The sequence below is a fragment of the Neomonachus schauinslandi genome, chromosome 1, assembly GCF_002201575.2.
Source record: "Neomonachus schauinslandi chromosome 1, ASM220157v2, whole genome shotgun sequence".
NCBI lineage: Eukaryota > Metazoa > Chordata > Mammalia > Carnivora > Phocidae > Neomonachus > Neomonachus schauinslandi.
This window is the reverse complement of record NC_058403.1, coordinates 210,039,284-210,054,635: the sequence shown is the minus strand read 5'-3', so window position 1 is coordinate 210,054,635 and position 15,352 is coordinate 210,039,284. Positions and strand designations below refer to the sequence as shown.

Below are 15,352 nucleotides of genomic sequence, written 5' to 3'. Positions count from 1 at the left end.
AGCCCAGGACTGAGCTGCTAAGCAGCACACCGTCAGCTGGTAGGGAGCAGGGCCCGGATTCAAGCACAGGTGTGTCCCCTGAGGGCCTGCTCCCGGGGCCCCTCTGCCATCTTGCCTCCCTGGTCAAGTCACCCAAGCTCCTTGATGAAAGCGTGTTCCCTCTCCTCTGTCCTGTGGGATGCCTCTGGAGAACAGAGACCCTTGGGGTCACCTGAGTCCACACAACCAGTGGCTTTCAGTTTTAAGGGCAGAATAGTGGTTCACAGTGCAAATGGAGGGGCCAGGATGAAGCCACCTGGGGGACAGGTCCCAGGTGGACCTGCAGCCCCGGCAGCCAGGCTCCCTTCCTTACGCACGTATGTGACTCTGTGCTTGAAATGTGAGGGAGATCATGCCAGTTCCACTCCACTGAACACAAAGCCACAAAACGTTTACGCCTAGGTGGGCCAAAACCACCGACAGGGAACCCACTGTAAACATCCACTCTAGTCTGTAAGATCCTCCCCAGGCTTCTCATAGATACGGCCTGACACCTAGTATCAAATGCAAGAATGCCACAAAGAAAGCAGAGGCCAAGCGGACACTTGTTTCTAAGTGCTGAGACAGCCAAGAGCACGTTACTGGGTGGCGTGCAACCCACACTTACCCAGCAAAGCCCCCCCTCCGCCCCCGTGCCCCCTCCAGGGAACCACCCTCCCCGCCGCCCACCAGAGACCTCCTGCCCTGTACTTTGGAACCCCTTTCTCCCCAGCTGACCTTGCGTGTCCTTCTGCCTCTTCTATGATTCCCAGCCCCCGCTCCCCCAGGAGCTGACTGCCGCACCAGCGTCCTCCCTCCCTCCTCGCTCTCTCGGTCACTGCCAGGAAAGCAGGACAGACGCAAATGATCGCTCTGCCGGTGCAGCTTTCCAGGGCTCACCACTCCCTCAGAATAAAGTCCAAACGCCTCAGCACACCTCCTGCCTCCCGCCTCCCACCTGGGTGTTTCCTCAAGTCCAAGATGTTCATCGTTTTTCACTTTTTAAGCTTTTTGAAGTCAGAGTGTCTTGCCAACCACGTGTAGGTTTTACGTGTTGAGGTATGCGCACGGGTGTGCACACACAAAAACACGAGCCATCCCCAAGCTGGTGGCATGCCTTAGAGGCTCTGCAGTGGTCTGGGTACAGCACCCACTTCACCCCCCCACACCCCCTTGGCTGCTCACTGCTGCCTCCTCAGGGACCACATCTAGCTCATCCTTTACTTCCGTCTTGGAACCACTACATATACGAGGCATCAGTAATACAAGATAATTTAAACTAGAGAGGCTTCCTAGATCAGCAAGTTCTAGGTGGTGATTTCCAAGAGGGAAGGGCCAATAAGGACACTGATAAGGACAGGGGGGTCCCAGTGTACGGAAGAGCTGCTGGGAGGCTCTGCGCACTTAGCGAGCCAACTGTAAACCACAGAGTAGGAGGCCCCCCAGCACGGGATCGCAGTCACTGTTGGGCTCCGCGGGGAAAAGAGCAGGGGCTTGCTGGGTCCGGGGCCGCTGGAAGGCCGGGTGGGGGTTGGGATGGAGATTTCGATTCCCCACAGCGGAACTGACAGCCAGTTGTAAGCAGATGATGGATGCCAAGGAAACAGTATCTGAGTAAAAATTCCCCGGCAATTGTGTACAGTTTAGGCTGAAGGCAGAAAAGGACAGACAGACAAACAACAAGCCCGCTAGGAGGCAACCAGAGGGAGGGGCTGGAAAAGGAGATTTAGCCGGGTCTGAAATGGGAGAACTGGCAGGACTTCAGAGTGGATGGAGGGGCGCCTGAGGGGCTCAGTCCGTAGAGCATGCAGCTCTTGATCTCCGAGCCGCGAGTTCGAGCTCCCCCCTTAAGGGAAAAAAAAGACCAGACGGAAGAGAGACAAGGAAGCTCAAGCTCAAGACCCAGGACACTGGGATGCTGCCGATGCCATGTGGTGGCGGGGTGTGGGGAGGGGGACAGGCGACGGGATACTCGGGGGGGAAACACCACACAAAAAGCTAGAGACGAGGGAGCAAACGTCTGGATAAACAGGTAATGCTCAAATCAACCCAAGCATCCATGTGCAGAGCACGGCACATGGTCCACGTTCAACATAAATGAGCCCGACCAGTACTTACATTACCCCGAGTGGACCAGAACCCCCAGATGCCCTTACACACAGGACAGAAACTCTGCCTTCACACTGAGAAATCGGGAGATGTTCCCTGGACCGTTGGGAGGGTTACAGGTGAACTAACTACATATGATCATAACCATACACCGGCAGACGACTCTGACTTTTGGTTCTTGGGCGTTAACTCACACGTCCCGAGAGGTCTCCTCAGAGTGGGCTATTCACCAAGCCGGCTGCCTTCTCAGCAGTTCTGATTAGCTGGGGCTCCTACCCAGGGCACACCAGGGGCAGGGCAGTGATTGTGAAAGAATGGAAGACCACAGTTCCATCGGAGAGGGAGAGAACGAAGCGCCAAGAAACTGCCCCAGAGGCCAAAGTAAACAGGAAGGTTGTGAAGCAGCGCTGGGTGATCTCTGCAGCTGGCAGACCATGCCCAAAGCTCTGCCCGGGCAGCATCTATGCCCCCGGGGCTGGCGCCAACTCAGCCTGGACACCCCCCCGCCACCGCCTTGAGGGGCCGAAGACAGCGTATGCTGGTGCGCTACCAAGAGGAATGCCCCCCCACCAAATGCTGGAATCTTTCAAGAAATAAAGATGGTGGAGTCACACAGATTCTGAGCCCACTGTCTTAGAAAAGAAATCACTCATTCAGTAAGACATTCAAGCTACTTGAGCTGGAGACAGGCGAGAAACTGAGCCCTCCGCAGCTACTCTGACTTGTCAAGTCATGATAATTTATTAGCACAACTAAGCCAATTCCACCTTCAAGGGTTCTGCCCCCCTCCTGCCTTAATCCACCTGGACTCCTTCCCCATACAGCAGAACCAAAGAACTGAAGTGAATCAGTTAGCTCTTTCTCCAGGAAGGGTGCCTGGCTTTATAAAGAGGTTAACTGCCAGTTAGTTAAGCTCTCAACTGTCTCGGAAGGAATGCATCTCACTTGTCCTGCCTGCTGCTTGGAGGCACTCTGCTCAACCTCCAAGTGGGTGGCTGGAAGTAGCCCCAGGGACCCGGCCTCAGTGCCTCAGTGATATCCCAGAACCCTGGGAACCACTTTGCCACCCACTCCCCCCACAAAAGCTGGGAACAAAGGGGGAACATTCCACACCTGCCCCGGGAAGAGTTCACTATTTTACTTCTGGGATATCATCTGGAAGACCCTCAAATGGAGATGGAGCAGCTCCCGGGCTCTGAGGGTAATCGGAGACAGTTAGGCTTGGGCTGAGGGCCTTTAGCCATGCACTGCTCTCTCCAGATCAACTGGAACCCAAGGGTGGTAATCCTAAGTCCTGCAAGCCAGGCAAATAGACCCTGGAGGGCACTTCTTCACTGAACAGTAGAGATCCCCCCAAATGTGGACTCATAGTGAGCCAGCCTCCTTCCAACAGCTCCGCTGCCTCTAAGGCCTTTCCTCATTGGATTCTTCCCGTGTCCCATGAACCCTGCCCTCGGCCTGGGCCCCCAAAGGCAGGTCTTTAACAACGAGTTTATCTGTAAGAGTTCCCCTGATTTCCTCGTGGGAATTCTCTTCAACAGATGCCCTTTCCCCTAGGAATTCATACTTTACCAAGTGGTATAATTATGCCTGGAGTTTGGCTACCGTATCCAATTCCCTCAGATACAACAATTCCCTCCCCTCCCAGGAGGAGACAACACCGAAGAGCCTTTTCCCCTCATCGGCCTAGATTGACCGTGCCAAGTCCAACTGGGTCTGGCACGGCTGCTGGCAACATGGTCCACACATACAGAAGTGGGAGAAGGTGCTGGTCCCACAGAGCGATATCAACACAATACCAAATAAAACACTCTTTGCAGAACTTTCTCCCCGCCAGACCCAGCTGGAGGCTCTCAAGAGCAGTCACTGGATCAGAACATGAGAAAGATGGGAACATGATGGATATCCCTCAGTGACAATCCTCTCAAGCAAAAGACTGCCCACCCAGAGGTGGGGACAGAGCCAAGGGACCTCTCACAACCCCTGCACGAGGCCTTGGTATTCTAACCAGTGACACACTGGGGGGGAGGGGGTGGCCAGCACCTGTGCTCTCCATCTGGCCACGTCCCTTTGGCCCAGGGCATAAGGTTAATGACAAAGGGACAAGAAGGGGCTCGGTGAATGTCTCCCTGGAAACTAAGGGTAAGTGTGCAGACCATGAGGAGATGCGATGACACCCCCAATCCTTAGTTTGCAGGTTCCCGGGAAGACTGACCCTTACCAGCTGGCCAGGAGAGTTTGGACAGGGTTTATACTACATACGTGTATTGACATTCATGCCCACAGACATGGAGATGGTGTGCCGGCTATCACCAAAGTTCTCCAGGAAGCAGCACTGGGAGATTTCTGAAGGAGCACAACCCTAATCAAGGCATCGGTCTGCATGCCAGGTGGGCCTGGTTACAAAGTGACTGATTCCTAGTTACTTTTATTCAACCAACAAAGCTAAGTGCAAAACTTTGAGTTAGAAACTATGATGGATACAGGGCGCCTGGGTGGCTCAGTCTGTTCAGTGCCTGACTCTTGATTTCGGCTTAGATCACGATCTCAGGGTCATGGGACCGAGCCCCGCATCAGGCTCCATGCTCAGTGGGGAGTCTGCTTGAGATTCTCTCTCCCTCTGCCCCTCCCCACCAGTTTACTCACTCTCATGCTCTCTCTCTCTAAATAAGTAAGTCTTTAAAAAAAAAAAAAGGAAAGAAAGGAACTATGATGGTTATAAAGGTGAAGAGGATTCTGGTTCCTACCTCAAGTACTATACAGCATAGTAACTTTAGGACAAACCACTCAGCAGGTCAACTCTCCAGTGATGGTCTCAGAGCTGGGTGGGGGAGAACCCCATCACCCTGAAGTTAGTGCTCTGTGCAAGTCTGAGCCTTTCTCCCCAAGGTTTGGGGAAAGGACACAGTTCCCTAAGAATCCCACCTGGTCCTGACTCCTCTCAGGAGCCTCCATTTCCATATCTGTAAACTGGGCCATCGCTGTCAGAAACAAACCTCCTCTTCTGGAACAACAGAGGATGGTCAACAGCAGTGGGATCTCACACTTGGACTTGGGAGAATCAGCAAGTATCATTTCAACTGTGTGATTCAATGGGTCGGCCGCCTACCTCAGGTGCCAGGCCCAGGGCTTCTGTGAAGGGAAGACTCCCTGGTCCTTCAGAGAAAAGGACCATCCAGATGCTGACACCACCCCTGGATCCCTAGGCCACCCCTGTGCCCAGAGACACTGTCCCCATTCTCCTTCCTCCATGTTCTCATCATCTGCTCCATCTTCACCCATGCCATCCTTCCACACCACCCATGCCTCCTGGGCATGACCCCCCAAAATATAAAACCCACAACGGACCTGTGAGTCTGGACTGGGGGTTGGGTTAGATGGGTTAAAGTCAGGGCAAAGGTAACCAGAAAGACTTTTCCTGGCCATGGGGTAAGGATTTCAATGCTAAGTTGGGAGCCCAGAGCAAAATGCAAAATCCCCCTTCTTAGCTGAGCCTGAAAGTTCTAGAGACTAAGGCAGAAAGGTAAAGAGAATCAAACCTTCCCAAAGCCAGAGGGGCAAGGGGCCCTTAGGGAAAAGTCCTGTTGTTTCCCATCAGGCTGAGCCATTTACAGGTTTGGGGCAACTCAAGGGAGAAAGGGAAAGCCGAGATTCTAGTGAGTTCAAAGTGTTTTTCAGGCACCAAAGTCATTCCTGAACACGTACAGCCAACTCACTCACTTGGGTAAAGGACACATTCTCTCCTGTCTTCCCAGGAACTGCCATCTCTGTAAGAAAGGGACAGAGCTCCTGGCCTCTCCCACACGGGCAGAGATGCAGCCAGGAATAGAGAATCAGACTATAGAATGCCACATACTTTCCTCTGGGGTCAGTTTCACTCGCAAATACTTCTGTAAGGATCTAGACTAGCGCTGCCCCATGGAACTTTCTGCCACGATGGTACTGTTGTCTCTCTGAGCTGCCCATTAAGGTGGCCAGCAGCCCAGTAGTGGTGGTTAATGGGCACTTAAACTGGGGCTGATGCCACTGAGAAACGGCCTTTTTCACTCTGGTGCATGTGAATGTAAACAGTCACAGGTGCTAGCGGCCGCACACCGGGCAATGGAGATCTCACTCTCCCAGCCCAAGTGTGATCACCAGTCCACTCAAGCAAGACTGTTCTCTCCCTCTGTCACGGCCAAGAATGCCACCTATCCCCACCATTCCACTTACATAAATGACAACAACCCATATGGCCAGGTCCTGGCAAATCACAGGGGAATGGACACATTTGGGCTGAAGATACCTCCCTGGGGGCCTAGCAGGTGGGGTGACAGGAGGGAGCCACATTCTATGCCTGCGTGGTACCCAACAAGACTTTCCCACGGAGGGGGGGGCTTCACTGAGCGTGGACACTGAAGGTATATTCTCTTTTGTTTTTTAACTCAGTGCAGGCTGGAGGCAACAAGCTCTGTCCCTTCAAGAGAAGTGAACTCACACCACGCTACAGAAATCCACCATTGAACAGCTATAAACTCTACCCCACCTCTCAAGAGAAAGGCCACAATGATCCTGTACCACCACAGGTGACCGGGATGGGCAAGGGGAGGTCTCCTGCCCACGCGCCCCTGAGACCTCACAGCCACACAGCGCCTTACCAGACAGAGCCGCCTCAGTGGCGCCAGCAGCCAGGGACGCCCCAACCTGCCCTCACTAACTGTGGATTTCAGCTGCCACCCCCATAGCCCCACACCACCGCCCTTCCTGGCCTCGCGCCCCTGGAAGCCAGGGGCAGGGGGCAAGGATGAAGAAATAAATGACCCCATGTTGGGGACCACAACAGTCCTGGGCTTGAGAGAGGAAGGGGCATGGGTACTGAAGAGGAGACCGTGCAGAGCTGGTGAAAGCGGGACCAGGGCCTGAAAGGCCTCAGGTTTACTTAAGCTGACAGACTCCGGGTTTCCAGACAGAGGGAAAGGGGCCATAGGGAGAGTTTATGGAGGTTGGGGAACCACCCTGAGTTTGGAGCAAGGCCCTAAGATGCTGGGGAAGGCAGGGATACGGGGTGTGCTGGGGGGAGAGGACAGTGGCTGAAAGCCAAAACGTCAGGCTGGGGGATGTTGGGAGGAAGTGGGAGACCCCGAATGCAAGGAGAGAGGTACAGGGGGGCTGGGGAAACTGCAGGTCTGCAAAGGGAAGCCAGCTGAGGGTGAAAGAGGCAGACTGAGATCTGGACTGGGGGAAAATGTGGGGAAGTGTAAATCAGGGCTACAGGGGCAAAGAGGACCCAAGCTGAGGAAAGTGAGGTATCTGGTGTCTGAAGGGCTTAGGGGCTCCAGGTCAGAGCATAAAATGCCCCTGGGCCTGGTCTGAGAGAAAGATCTGAAGGTTAAAGAGAGCCCTTCAGGCACCAGAGGCCGAGGGACTGACCAGGGCCTGAAACCAGAGGGAGCTGAGGAAGCAAGGGGCGGGGAGGTCAAAAGTGTCTGAGGAAGCAAGCCCAAGTCCAAAGTGGGGATGAGGGGGTGAGCTCAACGCAGGTCTGGGTCCTTGTGGGAAAAACCCAGGCCCCAGCCAGAGTTCAAGGGTAAATGGTCACCTAGGCTAAGGCAGGGGCAAGATCAAGGGGGAGAGAAGGCTAGGTCCTGGAAGAGAATGAGGGATAAGAAGGCTTAGGGTAGGCCTAGGTTTGAGGAAACGGGAGGCTGCACCAAGGTCCCAGGGATTCTGGGGGGGCTGGGGGTGGGGAGGCTGGCGGGGGAGAGAGGGGGGACTCAAACCCCAGCAACTGGTTTAAGGAAAAAGCAGCAGCAGGCTGCGGGCTCACTTCGTTTGAGGGGACTCTGGGCCAAGGGTCCGGAGAGAGAAGGAGACAGGCCCTAGATCCAAAGAAGGGTGGTACAGCCCAGATCCGACAAATCTGAAGGGTCCCAGGGGCAGCTGTGGGACTCTCTGGACTGGGCTGGAGTTCTCAGGGGTGCCTGCGGGGACTCTGGAGTGGGCTGGGGTCCAAGGGGTTCTGGGCCGCACTGGGGTCCCAAAGGGCATCGCAGGGGTTTCTAGGCCACCTGTGGGGGCTCTGGGCTGGTTCAGGGGCCCGAGGAGCGTCCCAGAGGGTGCTGGGCTGGACTGGAGTCTCAGGGGGAGTCCCAGGGGAGTCTGAGCCGCCTGTGGAGACTCTGGCCTGGGCCAGGGTCCCGAGGAGTGTCCCAGAAGGCTCTGGGCTGGACTGGGATCACAAGGGGCATCCCGGGGGGTCTGGGCCGGGCTGCGGTTCCGGGGGGCGTCTCAGGGGGCTCTGCGCCGGGCCAGGCCGGGGTCCCCAGAAAAGTCCGAGGCGCTCTGGCCGGGCCGGGGTCGCGGATGGGGGAGGGGCGCCCCCGCCCCACATAAAGGCCGGGGGAGCGGCGGGCGAGCACAAAGCGGGGCGGGCGGGAGCTGAGCGTGGGCGGGGAGGCCGGGACCCAGGAGGGCCCGGCGGGCGGGTCGTGGGAGGGAGGGAGGGGACCGGGCGGGCGGCGGGCTGCGCTGGGGCGGCGCGGCCGCTCCTCACCTGATTGTCCATGGCTGGCGCCCCGCCCCGCCCCCGGGCCCCGCGTCGCTCGCCGCCGCCGCCGCTCAGCGCCGCCCCGCCGCCCTCATTGTCTGTCAGGCGCCGCCACCGCCGCCGCTCCCGGCTGCCCGCCCGCCCGCCAGCCCCGCGGAACCGGAAACCACCGCCAGTCCGGGTCGCGCACCGACCGCGGGCCCCCGCCGCCGACTCTGGCCTGCCGCCCCGACTGACGGCCGCCTGGGCTAATCTGCAGCACGGACGGCCGCTCCTGGGGCGGGACTTCCTGCCTGGCGGGGGCCTGCCGGGCTGCGGTCGGAGGGACGAAGCCCCCAGCCAATGGGAAGCCCGAACCGGAGAGGCGGTGGGAGGGAGGGAGGGAGGCGCGAGGCGAGCCCCGCAGAGGGGAGCGCGAGGTGTGCGCCGCACGTGGAGGGGGGCGGGGGCGGGACGGGCGTGCCGCGCCTGCGCACTGCGGCCCGCAGGGGGCGCTGCCTCGTGGCCGGAGCTTCCCGGGGCCTGAGCCTAACCTGGTCCAGATGAGGTGGCGGTTCGAGCTCTGGGGAGGGAGCCCTAGGAACACTTTTGTTTCCTGGCCACGTGTTGCTACCGTGTCATGGAATGGGCTCTGGGCTCTGGAACTGGAAATTAATTTTCCAATGCTGGATCTGCATCAGGGAAAGCCTGGTCGACTCACCTCTCCCCCCTGAGTCTCAGTTTGCGCATCTGTGAAATGGGAACGCTCAGTACCTTGTAATGCTAGTTCATATTAACTTGAATGAGACACATTTGAAATCTTCTACATTAAAATGATCAAGAAAGTCTCGTTTTAGGACGCCTGGGTGGCTCAGTTGGTGAAGCGACTGCCTTCGGCTCAGGTCATGATCCTGGGATCGAGTCCCGCATCGGGCTCCCTGCTCGGCAGGGTGTCTGCTTCTCCCTCTGACCCTCCCCCCTCTCATGCTCTCTCTCTCTCAGTCTCTCAAATAAATAAATAAAATCTTTTAAAAAAGTCTCGTTTTATCCATGAAATTTATCATGCTAATAATCCCTCTAAAACCGTTTCTTAATTTACCCATAATCATATAATTTCAATTTGTAAACTTTGTTTAGATGAGATAGAGACATATCGCTCCATCTTTTTTAGGATCTTGCAAGCCACTTGTCTCTCAGACAATAGGACTTCTGCCTGCAACTTGGGCACCCTTGTACAGTTATTTTATTTTTGAAAGATTTTATGTATTTGTTTGAGAGAGAGGCAGAGAGCAACAGGGAGCACAAGTGGGGGAGGAGAGGGAGAAGCAGGCTCCTCGCTGAGCAGGGAGCTTGACTCGGGGCTCCATCCCAGGACCCTGGGATCATGACCTGAGCTGAAGGCAGACACTCAACCAACTGAGCCACCCAGGCACCCCTGTACATTTATTTTAAATTTCTTCTTATAATAAACCAGGGCTTTTGGTTTGCTTGGGGTTTTCTTGCCCTCCCCTTCACATTTAAGTGTCGGCCAAGTATTCTTTAGGTAATCAGGGCACTACTTTGCTCTGAAGAACAGCACCAGGAAATCAGTAACTTTGGAATGAACATAATTCCATGTAAAACTCTGAAGAAGGCCAAATGCTGTCATAGTAACACTGTACCTTTTGGGGCTGGGTGTGCTGGGGGCAAGAAATGAAGGACATGCTGAGAAAATACGCAACAACTTTAATGTGGGTACAACTTTTTTTTTTTAATCCTATAACTGGATATAAGTGGATCAGTAGTTCTAAGTGGTCCTTGAAACAGCAGGTTCGGCATCCCCTGGGAACTTTATTCAAAATGCAAATTCTGGTCTCCCTTGATTTACAGAATCAGAAACTCTGGGTGCGTGGCCTGCACCCAGAGGGATGGTTGAACTAGTTCTGCAGATGATAGTGAAACTTACTCAAAATTTCAGACCCACCACCCCAGGTAAAGGACAAAAATTGGGGGGTTAGCCATTTGTCTCTAAAGGAAGCTTGCAGTGAAAAACCTTCAGGCTACAGTTGTTGCAAGGAAGAGCTTCAGGAACTCAGCCACCTCCCCTTTACTCATCTGGGAAATTCTCCTTAAGTTAGATTCTGAACTGTTGAAGGTTTTCAAAACTATATCCCCAAGGCTCCCACTAAATCAAGCATAACCCTTTAAGAATCGGAAAGAATAATGGGAAAACAACCCAAGTGTCAATCAACAGTTGAGTGGACAAACAAAATGGGATCCATCCATGCAGTGGAATATTATTTAGCCTTAAAAATGAAGGATACCGGGGTGGGGTGGGAGGGATGGGGTGACTGGGTGATAGACACTGGGGAGGGTATGTGCTTAGGTAAGCACTGTGAATTGTGCAAGACTGTTGAATCTCAGAACTGTACCTCTGAAACAAATAATGCAATATATGTTAAGAAAAAAAAAAGAAGAAGAAGAAGGTAGCGGGAGGGGAAGAATGAAGCGGGGGAAATCGGAGGGGTAGATGAACCATGAGAGACGATGGACTCTGAAAAACAAACTGAGGGTTCTAGAGGGGAGGGGGGTGGGAGGATGGGTTAGCCTGGTAATGGGTATTGAGGAGGGCACATTCTGCATGGAGCACTGGGTGTTATGCACAAACAATGAATCATGGAACACTTCATCTAAAACTAATGATGTAATGTATGGGGATTTACATAATAATAAAAATAATAATAATAAAAATAAAAAGAACATATTTTTTAAAAAAATGAAGGATACCTGCTACAATATGGAAGACATTATGCTCAGTGGAATAAGCCAGATACAAAAGGACACATCCTATGTGATTCCACTCATAGAAGATCCCTAGAGGAGTCCCATTCACAGAGACAGAGAGGAGAGGGTGGGAGCCAGGGCTGGGGAAGTGGGTGGGGAGTCAGTGTTTCCTGGGGACAGAGTCTCAGTTTAGGAGAGATGGAAAGTTCTGGAGATGGAGGGTGGGCATGGTTGCACGACGGTGTGAGTGTGCTTCATGCCACTGAGCTGTGCACTGAAAATGGTTATGATCATAAATTTTGTTATGTATATTTTTACCACATTAAAAAATTAATGGATTTCTTGACACTGTGAACATATAAATATCCACAAGTCCATAATAATATCAAAACAACAGTATAGCTCATTCATCACTTTAGAAAGTGCCAACTGCATCAACTCCTGACTTACCATGCCTTTACAGCATGAAAGAGCCCAGTTGATGAGGGAAAGTCCTTTTCACAGAAAAACACCAGTTGATAATGTTGGAAGGATGATAGCAAGATGACTATTTTCAAACCACTAATGAAAAACCATTGCGGACAAGAGTCATCTATGGAGGCTAAAACCATTCCCTGAAGGGTTACAGGGGACTGGATAGTCTCGTGTTCGCCACAAATCTTCTCTCAGATTGCCAGCTAAATGCGAAGAGGAAAAAAGTAACTTTGCCACGGAAACATCATGCTGTCACCACCTTGGTACGGTGACCACTCTTAGCAGCAAAGCAGAGGGACAAGCAGAATGATGGGCTCCTGCTAGGAGTGATGAGAAGTACACAGCACCCAAAAGAAAGTTCTTACCCAAAAGTTTAACCCTGCATCTGATCACCCCTAATGTCCTAACTTCCAGTTCACAGCAGAAACACATGAATACAGAGGAGCGTGAGAGATGACATCATGTGAATTGGTCAGACCAATCTAGAAGGTGGAATCTCAACAGCCTGGCTTCCTTGCGTCAACAGGAGGGAATGAGAGAAAAGGTGACGGCCCAGAGGTACAGGAGGTGGCCTCACAATGAACTGCAATGTGGGCGTCTGTCACTGGACCTTGGGTTTTGAACAAACAAGCTGTGTCAACTGGAGAAATATGAATATGGATAATAGCAGCTGATATTTGAAAATGTATTTGGTCAGTTGTGATCATGAGATTACGGTTGTGTAGGAAAATGTCCTTATTTTTTTAGGGATGCATGGGATTGGTTTAGAAAGACTTATACATTGTGGCTGCATAAATGCCAGCCAATACTAATTGCCTTCTAAATACATTAATAAGGGGCGCCTGGGTGGCTCAGTGGGTTAAGCATCTGCCTTTGGCTTAGGTCATGATCCCAGGGTCCTGGGTCCCTGCTCAGTGGTGAGCCTGACCCTCTCCCTCTGCCTGTCACTCCCCCTGCTTGTGCGCTCGCTCTCTCTCTCACTCTCTCTCTCTCTGTCAAATAAATAGATAAATCTTTAAAAAAATAAAATATATTAATTAAAAATTAGATGCAAAATAGAAGCAAAAATGGCAAATGTTAAACATTGTTGAATCTAGGTGATAAATATGTCAAACTGTTCCTCAAACTGTTCTTTATACTTTATATCTGTATGTGTAAATTTCTATAATAAAAAGCAAAAATTTTAAAAACGTGTCCCATGCTTAAAATAGAACCACTGTATTCTTTCCTTCAGGAGGTCAACAGAGGGCTGTCCCATTTTCTCATAGCCAACACCTGCTATGTGCAAACTCATACTATCTTATTTCATCCTCACAATACTAGGAGGTAGGTGTTGTTGGCCCCATTTTACAGGTGAGGAAACTGAGGCTCAGAGGAGGTGAGTGAGTTACAAAGTTGCATGGTGCGTATATGGCAGAGCCAGGAAACTACTCGATGAGACCTACCCTGACCATCCCATCTAATTCTGTCCCTGCACCATAGCTCCCCAACCCTTGTGACCCTGCTCTAATTTTTCCTTTATCCACAGCACTTATCACCTCCTTTTTTTTTTAAGATTTTATTTATTCATTTGTGAGGGAAAGAGAGAGAGAGAGTGAGTGAGCATGTACAAGCAGGGAGAGTGGCAGGCAGAGGGAGAAGCAGGCTCCCCGCTGAGCAAGGAGCCCGATGTGGGACTCGATCCCAGGAACCCGGGGATCATGACCCGAGCCGAAGGCAGATTCCCAACTGACTGAGCCACCCAGGCATCCCTTATCACCTCCCAATATACACATATTTACTATTAAGTCCATTGTCTATCTCCCCTAAATGGAATGGAAACTCCAAGAGGTCAGGGATCTTTGTCTTGTTCACTGATGTATCCTGAGAACGGTACCTGCCACAAAGTAGATGCTCAGTAAATAGTTGTTGCATGAAATGAAATAATACTGAATCACGAAAGAGAAGGTTGGTTCCTTTTCATTTCTCTTCAGTCTTTCTAACTCCTTCAAGAAGAAAGTCTTGCCTTGGTGCTCATGTGTTTTAAACTCTTCCCTGTCACTCTCTAATCTACCTTAATGACAAGAGAACAGACCTAGAATTCAGAGCCTGGGAGAGGTGATCATATCTGGTGCCTGGACTTTGAAATCTCCTGATAATCTGTAAAAAATACCAGTGCCAGGAGCCTTAAAAAAAATCCCACCTTCAGAGATTCAGGTCTCATTAGTCTGGAGTAAGACAGAGACACCTACCCCCATACACACATACACGTATACATACACACAGGCACACACACTTTTGTTTAAATTCACTTGGGGATTCTAATGTGCAGACTGGGTTCAGGATCACTGAGCTGCAGTTAGTAACACTTTTTGTTGTTACTGTATCTAGTTTTCTGGTTGTTTTTTATCTGTAACAAATGACTTCTTAAAGTGACACAACGTTTCCTATTTAAACACAGCAGTGTGAGCAAAGGGAGTAGATTTAAAGAAAGACATAAAGTAAATAGTAATTTGAGCACTTGGCAAAATGCATGATACACGTTATCTCAATGTTACAAGCAATGAAATTGACATACAGAGAGACTATAAGTGGTGGCCCAAGTCCCACAGCTAGAAAGTAACGTTTTGAATTTAGGAGGGAGTCTGGCTTGCGCCCCGCCCCCTGCCCCCGCCAGTGGCTGAAGTGCTACTACATTAGGTCGCTATCGCCCCCTAGTGGTCCAGTTTATTTGCACCCACGCGGAGGGCTTAGCATTTATTCCCCCCTACCTTTCACCTTGTAGATGGTTCAGCCCATCAAAATTTGGGGGGAATCTTTTTTCTGATCTGGAGCATGTTCCCTGTACCTGCCAGTTTCTTGCCGGCCACAAATGCACACACAACCATACATAGCAATACTGAATATGACCAAACTGGAGCAGAGCCCAGTGGCCAGTTGGAGTCCCACCCTAGATTAACCTCAACGCGGAGCAGATCTTGAATGTCACATTGAAGCATTTGACCCTTATCCCATAGGCAATAGGCAACCATGAATGGTCTGGGAGCCGACCAAAAATATGTGCAACAAAGCATTTCCCCCAGAAGAGGGCAGCACACCGGACATTTGCCGTTTCTCTGTGAAACAATCCCTGATCCTGGTAGCCCTCGCAGGGCCAATATGAGCCTGTAAGTCCCTTTTGTAGGAATTGTAAAATGGCAGCCCTTCCGGGAGAATGACAACTCATGACAGGGCACAAGGCTTGAAGGAGGACTTCAACTCCCAACCCCCACTTGTCCCCCACCCCTCTCAGACCCCAGTTGGAGTGGGGCTCCCCACTGGCAAAAGGAAGCACAGGTCCAAACCTGGCGGATCAAAGGATTGCATCTCTCTGGCTACTGGAATCGGTTTAGTGGGGTGGGGCATGACCTAAGACCAGCTGAGAGACTCTGGGAACTTTATTAAATTTTAGTGGTGCAGGGCGCCTGGGTGGCTCAGTCGGTTAAGCGACTGCCTTCGGCTCAG

General features: G+C 52.1%; 1 protein-coding gene across 2 annotated transcripts in view; it reads right to left on the bottom strand.

Moving 5' to 3' along the window:
* Window positions 1-8,698, bottom strand: part of MLLT1 (MLLT1 super elongation complex subunit) — a 67,047-nt gene extending 58,349 nt beyond the window's left edge. For both annotated transcript variants that reach the window (XM_021705163.1, XM_021705164.1), the window contains exon 1: window positions 8,660-8,698. In XM_021705163.1, the coding sequence (XP_021560838.1) occupies window positions 8,660-8,671 (12 nt within the window). In that variant the 5' untranslated portion in view covers window positions 8,672-8,698. The remainder of the gene's footprint in view (window positions 1-8,659) is intronic.
* Window positions 8,699-15,352: the final 6,654 nt, after the last annotated feature.